Source organism: Corapipo altera, unplaced genomic scaffold (assembly GCF_003945725.1).
Source record: "Corapipo altera isolate COAL_440 unplaced genomic scaffold, ASM394572v1 0, whole genome shotgun sequence".
NCBI classification, from domain to species: Eukaryota; Metazoa; Chordata; class Aves; order Passeriformes; family Pipridae; genus Corapipo; species Corapipo altera.
Genome location: NW_020884872.1, coordinates 3,141,909 through 3,154,524, shown reverse-complemented (window position 1 = coordinate 3,154,524; position 12,616 = coordinate 3,141,909). Strand labels below are relative to the sequence as shown.

At 41.4% G+C, this 12,616-nt stretch overlaps 1 protein-coding gene across 1 annotated transcript in view; it reads left to right on the top strand.

Annotated features, from left to right (window-relative positions):
- DSCAM (DS cell adhesion molecule) overlaps nucleotides 1–12,616 on the top strand; it is a 440,015-nt gene that overhangs the window by 406,039 nt on the left and 21,360 nt on the right. Inside the window, exons 29-31 of the mRNA XM_027635014.1 lie at nucleotides 4,593–4,708; nucleotides 7,104–7,253; nucleotides 11,664–11,861. Of these exons, the coding sequence (XP_027490815.1) occupies nucleotides 4,593–4,708; nucleotides 7,104–7,253; nucleotides 11,664–11,861 (464 nt within the window). The remainder of the gene's footprint in view (nucleotides 1–4,592; nucleotides 4,709–7,103; nucleotides 7,254–11,663; nucleotides 11,862–12,616) is intronic.

Sequence of the window (12,616 nt, the reverse complement as noted above, 5' to 3'; positions counted from 1 at the left end):
ATCTGCCACCATTTCATTTTGCTTTTCCTGGCACCAGCACTGAAATATGATCATCAAGCCAGTTTCTCTCATCTCGTTTATTAACAAATAATCTTGGTTTTTATTAAATAGTCATATTTTATATTTCTTTCCCAGAAGTGTGAACAAAAGCAAATGACTACTACATCAGAACTTCAGAGGAAGTAGGGAATATAGGACTACATTTGCAGACACATCAGAACTTGGAACTCTCATTTGTGATAAATCTGGGAAATACCTTCAACCAGACCTGAGCTACCCATCACCATTAGATATTCCTGAAAATACATCATATTAATAATCAAAGTATAATAAACCCTCTCCAAAGCAGCGGTCACATATTATAAAGACTCATATTTTTTATAGCTTTTAGATTTCACCGAAATTTACTCTGATAAAAATATCAAGAAAGGGGGTATGTGGGGAGAGGGCAGGAAAGATGATTCCCTGCTTGGTAGGAGGGTGTGAGGGCTGGAGAGAGCTCTGTGTATCTTTCCCTTTGAGGAGATTTTTGTGAGCGTGTGTAAAGCGGATTAAGAATGGAGCTTTAGTCTCTGCTTTGAAAGTCTCTGGCTTTGGCTGTGTAAGTCAAATGTCTGTGGAGCAGGATAAGCCTCAGAAGTCAGCAGTTTAAAGGGAGCTGCACAACTTGTTGTTGATACCTTAAGCTCACAAATAAAAACTCACAAATAAAAACTCACAAATAAACTACTGCTGGACAATCACAGCTTTTTTTTATGATTTTTTTGGGTGAAAGCACCAGTCCAGCCACACTCTTTGAAACAGTTTGCTGTGAATCAGTTTAGCAATTCACAGAGCTTTTAAATTTTGAGCACGAGGTGAAGGATCTTTTCTCCCCAGATATTCCTCTGTCAGGCTGATTACTTACAAAGATTTAGTTTTCCATATGTTTTTACGAAAACCAGCTTGGGCAACCAGGAAACTGTGGGGTTGGTCTGACTCTCTGCCAAGGACCCAGAATGACTCTGAGTTTCCAGAGCATCATATTCAATCCCTTTACATAACTAGCTTGACATGTTTAACCTTCTGTGCACACAGAAATTTTCAGTCACTCAAATAAATATTTTTGTAATAAAGATCCAGAAAGATAGCTTAAAAGGGGGTATTATGTTAACTATACACTCTTTCAAAATGCCTTGTCCAAAGTGCTTCCTCTGGAAAAGGCCCTTTTATCCACAGACTGTACATAAAAGCTGTTCTCAATCAGACCCAAAGGCCCATGTGCCCAAGTATCTGTTTTAAATAGTGGCCAAAAGCAGACACTTTATTAGAGTAAAAGACTGCAGCAAATGCTGCGGGAACTGGGGTTGTTCAGCATGGAAAAGGCTTTGGAGAGATCTCATTGAGGCCTTCCAGCACCTTGAAGGGACTTTTAAAAAGGAGGGAGAGGGACTTTTTATATGGGCAGATAGTGATAGGACAAGGGGCAATGGTTTTAAACTGACAGAGGGCAGGTTTAGATTGGATATTAGAAAGAAATTCTTAACTCAGAGGGTGGTGAGGCCCTGGCACAGATAGCCCAGAGAAGCTGGGGCTGCCTCATCCCTGGAAGTGTCCAAGGCCAGGCTGGATGAGGCTCTGACCTGCCTGATCTAGTGGAAGGTGTCCCTGCCCTGGCAGGGGAGTTGGAACTGGGTGATCTTTAAGGTCCTTTCCACCCCAAGCAATTTTATGATTCTGTGACTCATTCCCCAGACAAGACTCCCAACAATTTGGAGCTCAGAGATTCTTTGAACCAGAGGGAGTTAATTATATTCTACGCAGATCCTTACAGGGTCTGACAGGTAAAGAATACCACATGCTTATATTTGGGGATTTTATAACTGTAAATATAAAAAAATAAGGGTAGATACATTTTCCCCCTTTAAAGAATTAAGTATTGTACTCCTCATCCCCCAGACTGTTACAATAATTTGATGCCTGAATTTTCCTAGGTTAGAAAATACTTGGGCACCAAACTTCAAAACTGCAAGCCTAAAGCTCTTTGTCTTGTTTCCAAGTCCTAGAGGCACTTCATTGCTGTTGGCCCTTTAGGTTTTTATAACTTGAAAGTTGAGCCAGTGTGGTATGCAGAAAATAATCCAAAATTCCTTGAGCCAGAGTGAGGCAGCCCCCTAATCAGCAACAACCCTCTTACTTCTGCCAACTGCCTGTGCTGTGTTTGGACACCTCATGTCACTGCACTGCTGTGTAAAGTGGAATTAATTAGACCAGCAGGGAGGAGGAGAGAGATCCCACAAACCAAGGCAGAGCTCTCGAGCACAGTAGGGAATATTCCTGACTTTAAAGAGCTCTGGATTCCAGTTGGGGCTTGAAAAACCTTCCATATATTTTGGATAAAGCTGTCCCTGAAGACAAGAGTGGGATGGGGAATTCTCTCCTGGCAGGTGAGCAATGTAACTGCAAACCTGGGGAACTGTCCTGCTGCTCCCTGTGGTCCAAACAATATTTTCTGTGCAGTTGAGTACTTTCCAATAATAGAAATACAGAGCATTCATCCTGCAGAAGAGATTCTGAGATCTGCATTCCTTGAATAAGATGGCTGATTTGATCCCTGTATTTCCTTCATCCCTAGTGAGTGAAGAGGGGTGTAATAATGTATTTACTAGACTCAGTTTTGCATTGCACAGATTCTATATGTGTCTGTATGTGTCCTGTAACTATTGGATTGTTGAAATTTGACATTAAAAATTCAGTTTCCTAATTGATCATAGCTTTGCTCCACAATCCTGGGACAAGCCCAAAGCAGTCCAGCTTTTCAAGGGCATGTCTTCAAGCATATCTGGCACACAGATAATATATTAGTCTCTGATTCTCTCAACATTTCAGCAACTTGAGTGGAAACCAGTAGGACAGTGGCCTCTAATCCATGCAGAGACTTTGAGAACATCAGTGTGGAATTTATCTGCATTTGACAATACTAAATGACTTTGAAAAATTGTGTACTTAATAAGACACTGTAACTACTGTTATCCACTGATTATATACAGAGAAAATTCTGGAAGCCCCTGGGTAGCTCCTCTGATAATTTGCTTCCATGATGATTAAATGCAGCAGAAACGAGGCACCAGTTGTGGGCTGTTTGACTGTGTTTCAGCTGTCCACCTGCACATATGGAAACACTACCACCTAATCTCCCCAGGAAAAGACAGAGACATTAAATTTGAGATGCATGGGTAGTGTTGATGCTGGGGACAGCAAGAGCAGGGAAAGCCAGAAGGTGAGACTCAGCCAGAGAGGTGAACCCGTGTGCATTTAGGTCCCACTCCTGGATGTGGAGCAGAATCGCTGACCACATGACTAGAAAATTCCTCCTGGAAAGGACTCTAGAATACCTCCAGACCTGAGATAATCAGGTCTTGCTCACATGGAGGCACAGCAGGAAATTAGCCCACATTTCCTGGAGATGTGGGCTCATCACACCCGCATTAATCTCCGACGTCGAGGCCCGTGCTGGGGAAGAGCAGAGCTTATCATCAAGCAGCTTAATAGTCCTCTGCTGATTCCATTAACAACAATAATTCATTGCCAAAGCAGAATTAAACTGAGTGATCTACAGCTATTTTACACCAGAAAATGAGCCTCCACTTGGCTTTAAAGCTCTTTGAAGTTGGAGCACTTGGATCACACCGCTGGCTGATTTGTCAGAACTCCCCTCAGCCTCCCTGCGTAAAGTATTTTCAAATGTTTCATTTCATCCAAAGAGTAATTACATCTAAAAGGGCAGAAAGTTCCTGGTTCCTTCAGTGCAATCTGAAGGTTTCTTGGTGCAAGCTGTGAGCAAGAAATGACTGCAGCACTCAGTTTTACCATCCATTTTCATTTTCTTTCAGTAGACAGCTCATTTAAGAAGTCATTTTCTGGTACACAAACTTTAAAATGAAATTGTTTCAATTTGCATGATGGTAGAATAATTGGTTTATGTTCATTTTTTGAGTATTGCATCAATCAATTACATATAATCCATGAATACAAACAAGATTTGCGATTTTAGTCTTAGAACATCAATGGGACTAAAACCTTTCTTTATTTTATGCAATCTATTAATAGTATTCCTAGTTATTAATTTACTTTTTCATTCATCAGTTCGAGTGATATTTGGGACTTATCTAATGAAAAATAATGAAAATATTAAAAAAATAATTAGAAATTACTCAAGACATCATTTTCCTACCGACCTGTTTGATCAGCTGTGTGTTGCTTTACTGAGATCCATGATGAAGGAAAGAAAAGGTCCATCTTCCAAAGTGTTTTCACTAATTTCATTATGTGACAACACTTGAAGAAAACTGTATGAAATTTTCAGGAGATTCCCACTGATAAAGAACAGAGCAAATCCCTGCACACTGTGCCTTCATCTAACAGCTTGTCATGTGCAATAAATTAATACTCTGCACTTGTTCTGAAGAGGGGAAAATAAGACCTATGAGTGTTTCTGATGATTATGGTGACATTATTTTTGTTTGAGCTGGACAGACTTAAAATGAGGATGTTTGCAAACATGTTTTCATTGAGGCAGAGTGTTGAAGTGTTCAATTCTCTTGTGTTTTCAGCAAGAACACCAGGACATCAGATACACTTAATAAACAGCAGCAAACACTGAGGATGCACATAGACATTCCCAGAGCACAACTTCTGATCGAGGAGAGGGACACCATGGAGACCATTGGTAAACTTGGGCTTATTTTCTTTTAATGTAATGGGCACTTTTAGGTGGAATTTCTTTACCTCACACCATTTCCTCACTGTACACATCAAGAAAAAAGAACTACAAAGTAATTTCCCACATTTGAAAGCTGAACTGATTTTTTTTTTCCTCCCCTTTGAGTCATTTCCCACTTTAAGTAATCTCAGTACAGTATTTAAAATAATGCAGGACATTAGGAAAATGAAGCTGTTGGAAAGAGCCTCTTGAAGAAAATGTAATTGAAGACTGGCAGTTTTATGATTTTGATTTCTCTTTTGGCTCTGAGTAGGCAGTTGGATCACCGGCACTACTTAAAATGAAAATGTACTTCTGAAACTACAATCTCAGTATTTAAAGATTTGCTACAGCTAACTTCTAAAACTTACATGTTGCATATTGTATCCACCTGTTCACAGCAAATGATATTTCAACATTTTGATCAGTTTTCAGCTTTTGTATATCTGTGCAAAATTCAAATTTAAACTGCTTGATACAAGAGAAAACAAGATTTCTTGTGTGGCTGGCACATAGATGAACTGTCATGAAAAATAGAATTGTTTGGTGTTGGTTGTTTGGGTTTTTTTCCCAAATAATTTAAACACAAAATGTCTGGAAACACAGCAGAATAAAAATCCAACATTTTGTGACTGTAGGGGTTCACACTGTGGCAAGACACTCTTGGCTGATCTCGTTAGACTCCTAACTTTACTTTTTGGGGGTAAAAATCTGTGTAAAAGCAGCTTTTGATGGCTGAGAATTAACAGCATCCCAGGGATGGTGTGGCCAGAGAGGAAAGTCAGCAAGCTGAGGGTGGCATCTCTGCACCTCCTGCCCATGCCCATCCCAGATTTGAAAAGGAGATGCTTCACCTGAAATACAGACTTTTAAAATCATGATTGGAGCTTCCCAAAGCCTGCCCTTCACCCTGAAGAACAGCTTTAGCTTTTGAGTTACAGCTGCTGAGCAGTGCAGAGGGGGGTCATAGTGAAAATACTATTAGTGCCTTAACTGCAGCAATGTGATCATGGCCTGGTAACAGCCAGCTTTCCACACAGCACTCCGAATAAGCTGGGATTTTGGCAGTGTTTGACAGAGTTTGCTGCCAAGAGGCTTTATTCCCAACCTGAATAAGAGCTCATCTTTTGCCAGAGACGGAGTGATTTGATTTCATAATGCTCATTCTATTTATGACCTTCTTTGGGTAAAAAATGCTGGTTATGTTATTGTGCAGAGCTGTTCGCCCTTGTGGTGTCTTGTCAAGTTAAAAAGAAAACCAAAACAAAAACCAGGAATGCTTAGAAGAAGCAGATCAACCTCTGCTGACTGGTAAATGCCCAGAAACCCTACTGACTGCCAGTCCCCTTGGAATACATTACAAATCCATATAGCATTGCACAGTGGGAAATCCTTGTGGCTTTTATTGCTGTTCTGAATGGATAAAAAGACTGTAAAGAATGCAAAAGAAAGTCTGATAGCACACCAAATAGTTGTTCTGCAAGCAGTGAAAGATTTATTGCTGTTAAACCATCCATGATCAAGTGGACCAGATTCCTCTTTGGAGCAAAAAAAAAAAAAAAAAAAAATATATACAATGCAGAGATCACAACTGAAACAAAAATAATAATAAATAATAATAAAAGTTAAGTGCTGCATAGCACTGGTTTCCTGCAAGGATCAAGGTCTGTGTAGAAATTTGGTGAATATATCCAACCCCACAGGGAAGAAACAGCAGCAAAACCATACAGCAGTAAAGGTTAGTGCTCACCTTTTTTCTTCCTTTCCAAGGTCAGGCTTCCCACCTGTCTTTCCACCTGCAGGAAAAGCAGTCCTGGGTCATGGCAATCCCTCCTGCAATACCCTGTCTCTGGAGAAAAAGGGGACTGGTAGAGGGTTCATTAGCAACATTACCTAATGACCTCTTTTTGGATAGCCATGGGTGATTTCACATTAAAAATCAGGAATAAGCGAACAGTAAAAAGGAATAAATTGAATATGTAGTTGAAAAGCTCATCTGAGCTCTCTGGAAATGAAGGGGAAGAGGGCAGTGGTCAAAAGATGGGAATGAAGGAAATAGGGCTGAAAATAATTGCACACAAATCAGCTTTTTGGGAGGATGTTTAACAGTCTGCCTCAGTTCCATATCTCTAAGGTGAAATCACAAAGAAAATCACTCTTATTCTTTAGTTTTGTGCAAACTTTCAGTTTAAACCCAGAGGTTCCCAAGGTGTGATGGCTTCAGAGCCACCCCAAGTCCTTTAGAGAAAAGGGAGCTGCTTCTGTCCGTGGTGGTGCCCAGCTGGAAATAAGTTTGGGGACTTATGAAGGCAAACCCAAAATTCACTACTCATTCTCCGACGGGTTTTGTTTTCACTTACAGATGACAGATCGACAGTTCTGCTCACTGATGCTGACTTTGGAGAGACATCCAAGCAGAAGTCCCTGACTGTCACCCACACAGTCCATTACCAGTCTGTGTCACAAGCCACAGGACCACTGGTGGATGTTTCTGATGCCCGGCCAGGAACAAGTAAGCACATGAGAAAACGGGTTTTTCTAGAGAGGAGAAAGCCATAAAAAAAATTAATGCTGTGCTCCTGCACTTGCATCCTCATCCTTCTGTCTGAGAGTAGAGAGATATCTATTTAGGTCAGCAGAGAACTTTTCTTAAACAATTGCACTTAGGGATTCAATAAGGTAAAAATTGCATGTGCATCTGAAATGTAGGTGTAATTTGAAATAATTCATACCTGGCTTTCATTAGACCAAAAGCATGCTGGATTTTAATTTCCTGAATTTATTGGGTAAATTAGCTTAATGGCTTTTAGTGTCTAATATAATTTTTTTCCTCTGTGATCAATCTTTATTGTATTTCAAAATACATCTTTCCTCCCTGCCTCTCCACCAGGCAAGAAATACATTTCTCATTATTGCTTTTTCAAAAAAAAAAAAGTTTTATTTCTGGTTTTAGTTATTTTGCCAAATTACTTTTCCCAGATATATTCATGCTGCGTTATTCTTATAGTGATTAAAATCCTATCATAAGTTAATATACTGATGCAATCCATTCTTCTCCTTTCTCTCATGAATATGTTCCATATCTATGTAAATGGGGAAAAAAACACTAGATTGAAGGATTACTTATGAGTCAGGACTTTTATATAAGTGGAGTTCACAGCAGTGTGCAGTTGCTGAAATCACTTGGATTATTTCTCTCCCCTGATCATTTTAGAATCTGTTTCTTTGGTGAGTTTGATGAACATAAATGCTGAAAGGTCAGTTGCTAGAAAGCAGATGGTTTGAAAAATCTTCATCTCATCCCCATTTCCACCCCAGTCTTTAAAAAACAAATAGCTGTTCTAGTCCTGGCCTTTCTACTTTTGTACCTCTGTCAGCTTGAAGATGTGGTCAGTCATTTCTTGAGGACTAGATTAATACCACAGTACTAATATTACTACCATATTTTTCCTCTGTGGAGAGTCATGGCCTTTGAATTAGAAGAGTCAATGTACAATTTTTGTTTTCCTCCTGGGACCACTCTTGTCTCACTCCTCTATTTCATGTTCATGCTGGCTGGCCTGATCACTGAGAGCAAAAATACCATTTTATCTTTTTTATCATGCTGGCAGATCAAGATTGTCTGATTGAATATTGTTTTCCAACCCTGCCTTTTCTAATAAGGAAAGAGGCAAATCTCATGCTTGTATCAAACCACAGCATTTTGTAGCCCCAGCAACTTCTTACCTAATGCCTTTATTATGTGAAACTGTGTCCTTCATTCCACTGCAGCCAGGGAGAGGATTCCTTCAAATTAAACATGGATTTAACTCATGTGTAGGAGTATGATCGGTGTCCAGCCCTGCTTTGGAAATAAAAATCCACCATCACCTTTATTATGCAGTAAAGATCTGATTGCAGAAGGGCTGGATCAAAGAATTCCAGAGAGTTCTCTGGATAGAAGACACCAAGACAGCTTTGACAGAGGCTGGGCTGTGAGATTTTGTCCAGACTCACAGCTTGCTCTATGAGAGGAGAGCAGTGTCCAGTTGGGTCTCAGAAGTTATGGATCCTCCCACCTGAGCACACTCACACTCACTGGGTGGCAAATATTCCCTTACAGCACTTTTTAAGTTGTTCTCTTGTTCTAATTTATTTATTTATAACACAGATGCTCCATGACCCTTTGCCTTGCTCACCTCAGCTCTCTGCAGTTCTGTCTCAGCGTGTGACAGCAGAGCTGGGGCACCAGATGGGAGCTGTTTTCCATCACACTGCAGCTCTGGAACTTGCTGTGTGTGTGCTGCAGAGCCTTGCACAGGCACAGCACAGCTGGGGCAGAGCTGCTGCTCAGCACATGCTCAGCAGGACGAGGACTGACCTTTTGCGTGCTGGCAGGAGGCTCTCCCAGCTCCTTCAGACTGCTGACAAAATCCCATGGGATCAGAGAACAGTTGAGGTTTGAAGGGACATCTGAACACTGGTTAGTCCAGCCCCTCTGCTCATCTAGGGCTGGTTGCCCAGGGCCATGCCCAGATGACTTTTGGATGTCTCCAAGGGTGGAGAATCCACCAACTGCAACCTGTGCCAGGGCTCGCTCCCCCTCACAGTGAAGTGGTTCCTGGTTTGCAGAGGGAAGCTCCCATGTTTCGCCTTGTGAAATGTCTCTGGTCCTCTCACTGGGCACCACTGGCAAGATCCTGGCTCTGTCCTCTTTGCACTTTTCCTTCAGGTATTTTATATACAACGATGAGGTTCCCCCTGATCCTTCTCCAGACCAAGCAGCCCCAGCCCTGTGCCAGCAGTTGTCCCACCAGCACTCTCCTTCTTTCCTTCATCTTTTCCCTCAGAGCAAGCACAAGGCTCACTTCTGGCCACTCCACAGCCACGTGCCAAATTCCCACAGCTGGTAGAAGCAGTAGTTTATCAAACCAACAGGCTGGGAACGTAATACCAGGAGTATTTTTGGATGTTATCCATGTGAGGCAGCTCTGTGCTGCACTACCAGGAGGATCAATTATCAATGGCACCGGGCTCTAATTTTTCCACTGCTGTAGGGGAAGATGAGAAATAGGACAGGGATCAGACCATAGCTGGTATTTGTAAATAAATACCTTGTTTCTTTGAAGCAGCAGAAAACAAATTCTCACTGGGAAGGCTTAGGCAGAATCAATGCTCAGAATCATTATCTGGGTATTGGCTTTTTGTTTTTAATTGCTTCTGCTAAAGTCTCTTACCTCAAAGACTGACAACTTCACCATTTGAATGTCAAAGAACATTTGAATAGCTTTGAATTTTTCATTTCTAATACCCTTTCTCTCTATTGTCAGCTATATCCTTTCAAAAGGTTGGAGGAGAAATCCTTCAGTGCTGATGTAGTCACTCTCTGTTTGCCATATAATGATTTTTTCTCTTGCACTTGCTTTGTTAGACTCACTTTTAGAGAAGAACAATTCATTAATAAAATTAAGGAGGTCAATTTTGGCACATAGTTTGCTTTTACTCTCTTAGTCACCCTATTATCTCTAGGATGATAAAAAATGGAACATTGCTGACCTTAAACAAGTAGGAAATTATTTTTAAAGTTTAAGAAATTGTATTAATTTACTAATTGTTTTAAAGCAGTCAAACCTTTATAAAACTGTTCCTGTAACTCTGATGGCACTATTACAACTTAAGTTTTATGTCTTGGCTACTTGTTGAGATAAAATTGGGAACCTGTAGCTGATCAATACTGTAATATAGTAATAGTATGTCCAGAACAGCAAATTGTATCACCACATTTCTGAGAAAACCTTTTTAGAGACTGAGAGCAGTTATTGTGAGGCATTTCTGGGGGCATATCTATGCTGATAATTTGCCTTACACTTCACTTGAGGTGTGGAGTGAAATCTCTCACCAAATCTACTTGCCTTGTGCTCTTTCATATCCCAAAGTGGTTTTAGTACTGGAGAACCACTTGTGTTGGAGTAAAGGGATAATGAATGTGTCAATGGAAGACTGATGGGGGTCCCAGCTCTTCATTGCACCTGCAAATGTAGAGTTTCATTAGAAAGAGGGTATTTCCAAAAAGCATTAGCAGTTTGGTAATGAGCATCAGAACTTTCACTGTTCATTTTTTCCCTCCTCAAGAAAGTTTTGTTTGTTTTTTTTTTTTTAACCAACATTACTTCTGTGGCCATCCACTTCTGGAAGGGGAAAGTGAAGGGCCAAGTGACACAAAAAGTCAAATAAATGAGTAAATGATTAAGCAGAAGAATAGTTTCAAATATAATAAAGGTTAAACAAGGAGAGGTATAATGCTGTTCAAACATATTCCTGATAAAATTGAATCCAGGATTACTCTGACCTCCTCCTCAGAAGGAATTGCCTACTGTCTATCCTGATTTTAGGGGAAAAATGTTCATCACATGAAAAAGCAATGTTAGAGCTAGAAAGAAGTAGATGTGACTGGCCTTTCACCATGAAAACCAGTATGAGTGTTTCTATTCTCTGTAGAAGAACAAGCATCTGACTTCACTCACATCCAGTAATTTACAGGTTGGAGTTTTCATCTCTTCATAATCCATCCTCTAAAATTTCTAGACCCCTAGGTTGCCTCCATAAGGTAACTGGTGACCAGTGACAGGACCCAGGGAAGGGCTGGAGCTGGGACAGGGCAGGCTCAGGGTGGATCTCAGGACAAGGTTCTTCCCCCAGAGGGTGCTGGGCACTGACCAGGCTCCCCAGGGCAGTGGGCACGGCCCCAAGGCTGCCAGAGCTCCGGGAGTGTTTGGACAACGCTCTGAGGGACAGGGGGGATTGTTGGGGTGTCCTGGGCAGGGCCAGGGCTTGGACTGGATGATCCTTCCAACTCAGGATATTCTAGGATTCTACAGCTCTGACAGGGCTTGTTTCCTTACCAACCCACGAGGCAAAGCCCCTCTGTGTGATCCCCCCACAGATCCCACCACGAGGAGAAGCGCCAAAACCGGGCCCACCGCTCGCAACCGCTACGCCAGCCAGTGGACTCTCAACAGACCTCACCCCACCATATCAGCTCACACCCTCACCACGGACTGGAGGCTTCCCACCCCCAGGCCAGCGGGATCAGTGGACAAGGAGAGCGACAGCTACAGCGTCAGCCCCTCGCAGGACACAGGTACGGGGCTCTCCACAGGGAAAACGGGAACAGCGGCAGCTGCAGGAACGTCCTTGCTCCTGGATGTGCTTCATTTGGTGCTTGGGTGTCATTATTCTTTCCCTGCTGGGCTGTTTTTCCTGCAGGGTATTTATAAAGGGTGCCAAAAAGCGCTTGCGATGCTAATGATAACAAATATTGTGCCCCTGGTCCTTCACACTCGTGCTGGAGTCCTTTGAAAGGTGATTTTTTTCTGTAGCTTCCTGAAGGAAAAGGAAAAAATATGATAATTTACTGCCTGAAATGGCATTGACTAGGAAGGGGCAGTTTTAGCAACCAGGAATGTCCCCGAGTCACATGTGGAATGGTTTTCAGGTTTGAGCTACACTCACATTAGTATTTATGTTTTTGCATCCATGTAATATGTTCACAGGGTTTATTTTAAGTGCAAAAAAAAAAGAGAGGGACAATTCTGGAAGTACAGTCCAAGTCCAAATCCATTCATAGCACTGAGTTCTGCAGGATCTAGCTCTGATTTTCCTGGTAAACAGCATAGGGTTTATTCCTCTGGATGACAACTGGGGAGACACTGAATACATATTATGCCTGCAGTCTTCATCTCTTCTTGCTGCCTTCACATTACAAATGCAACTGTAACTGAAAAATAAGCTTTATCCTCTGCCCTACACTGAACAAGTGACAAAAAAGGCAAACAAATGAGTAAATAATTAGGCAGAATAGTCTCAAAACAAATACAATAAAGGTTAAATAAGAAG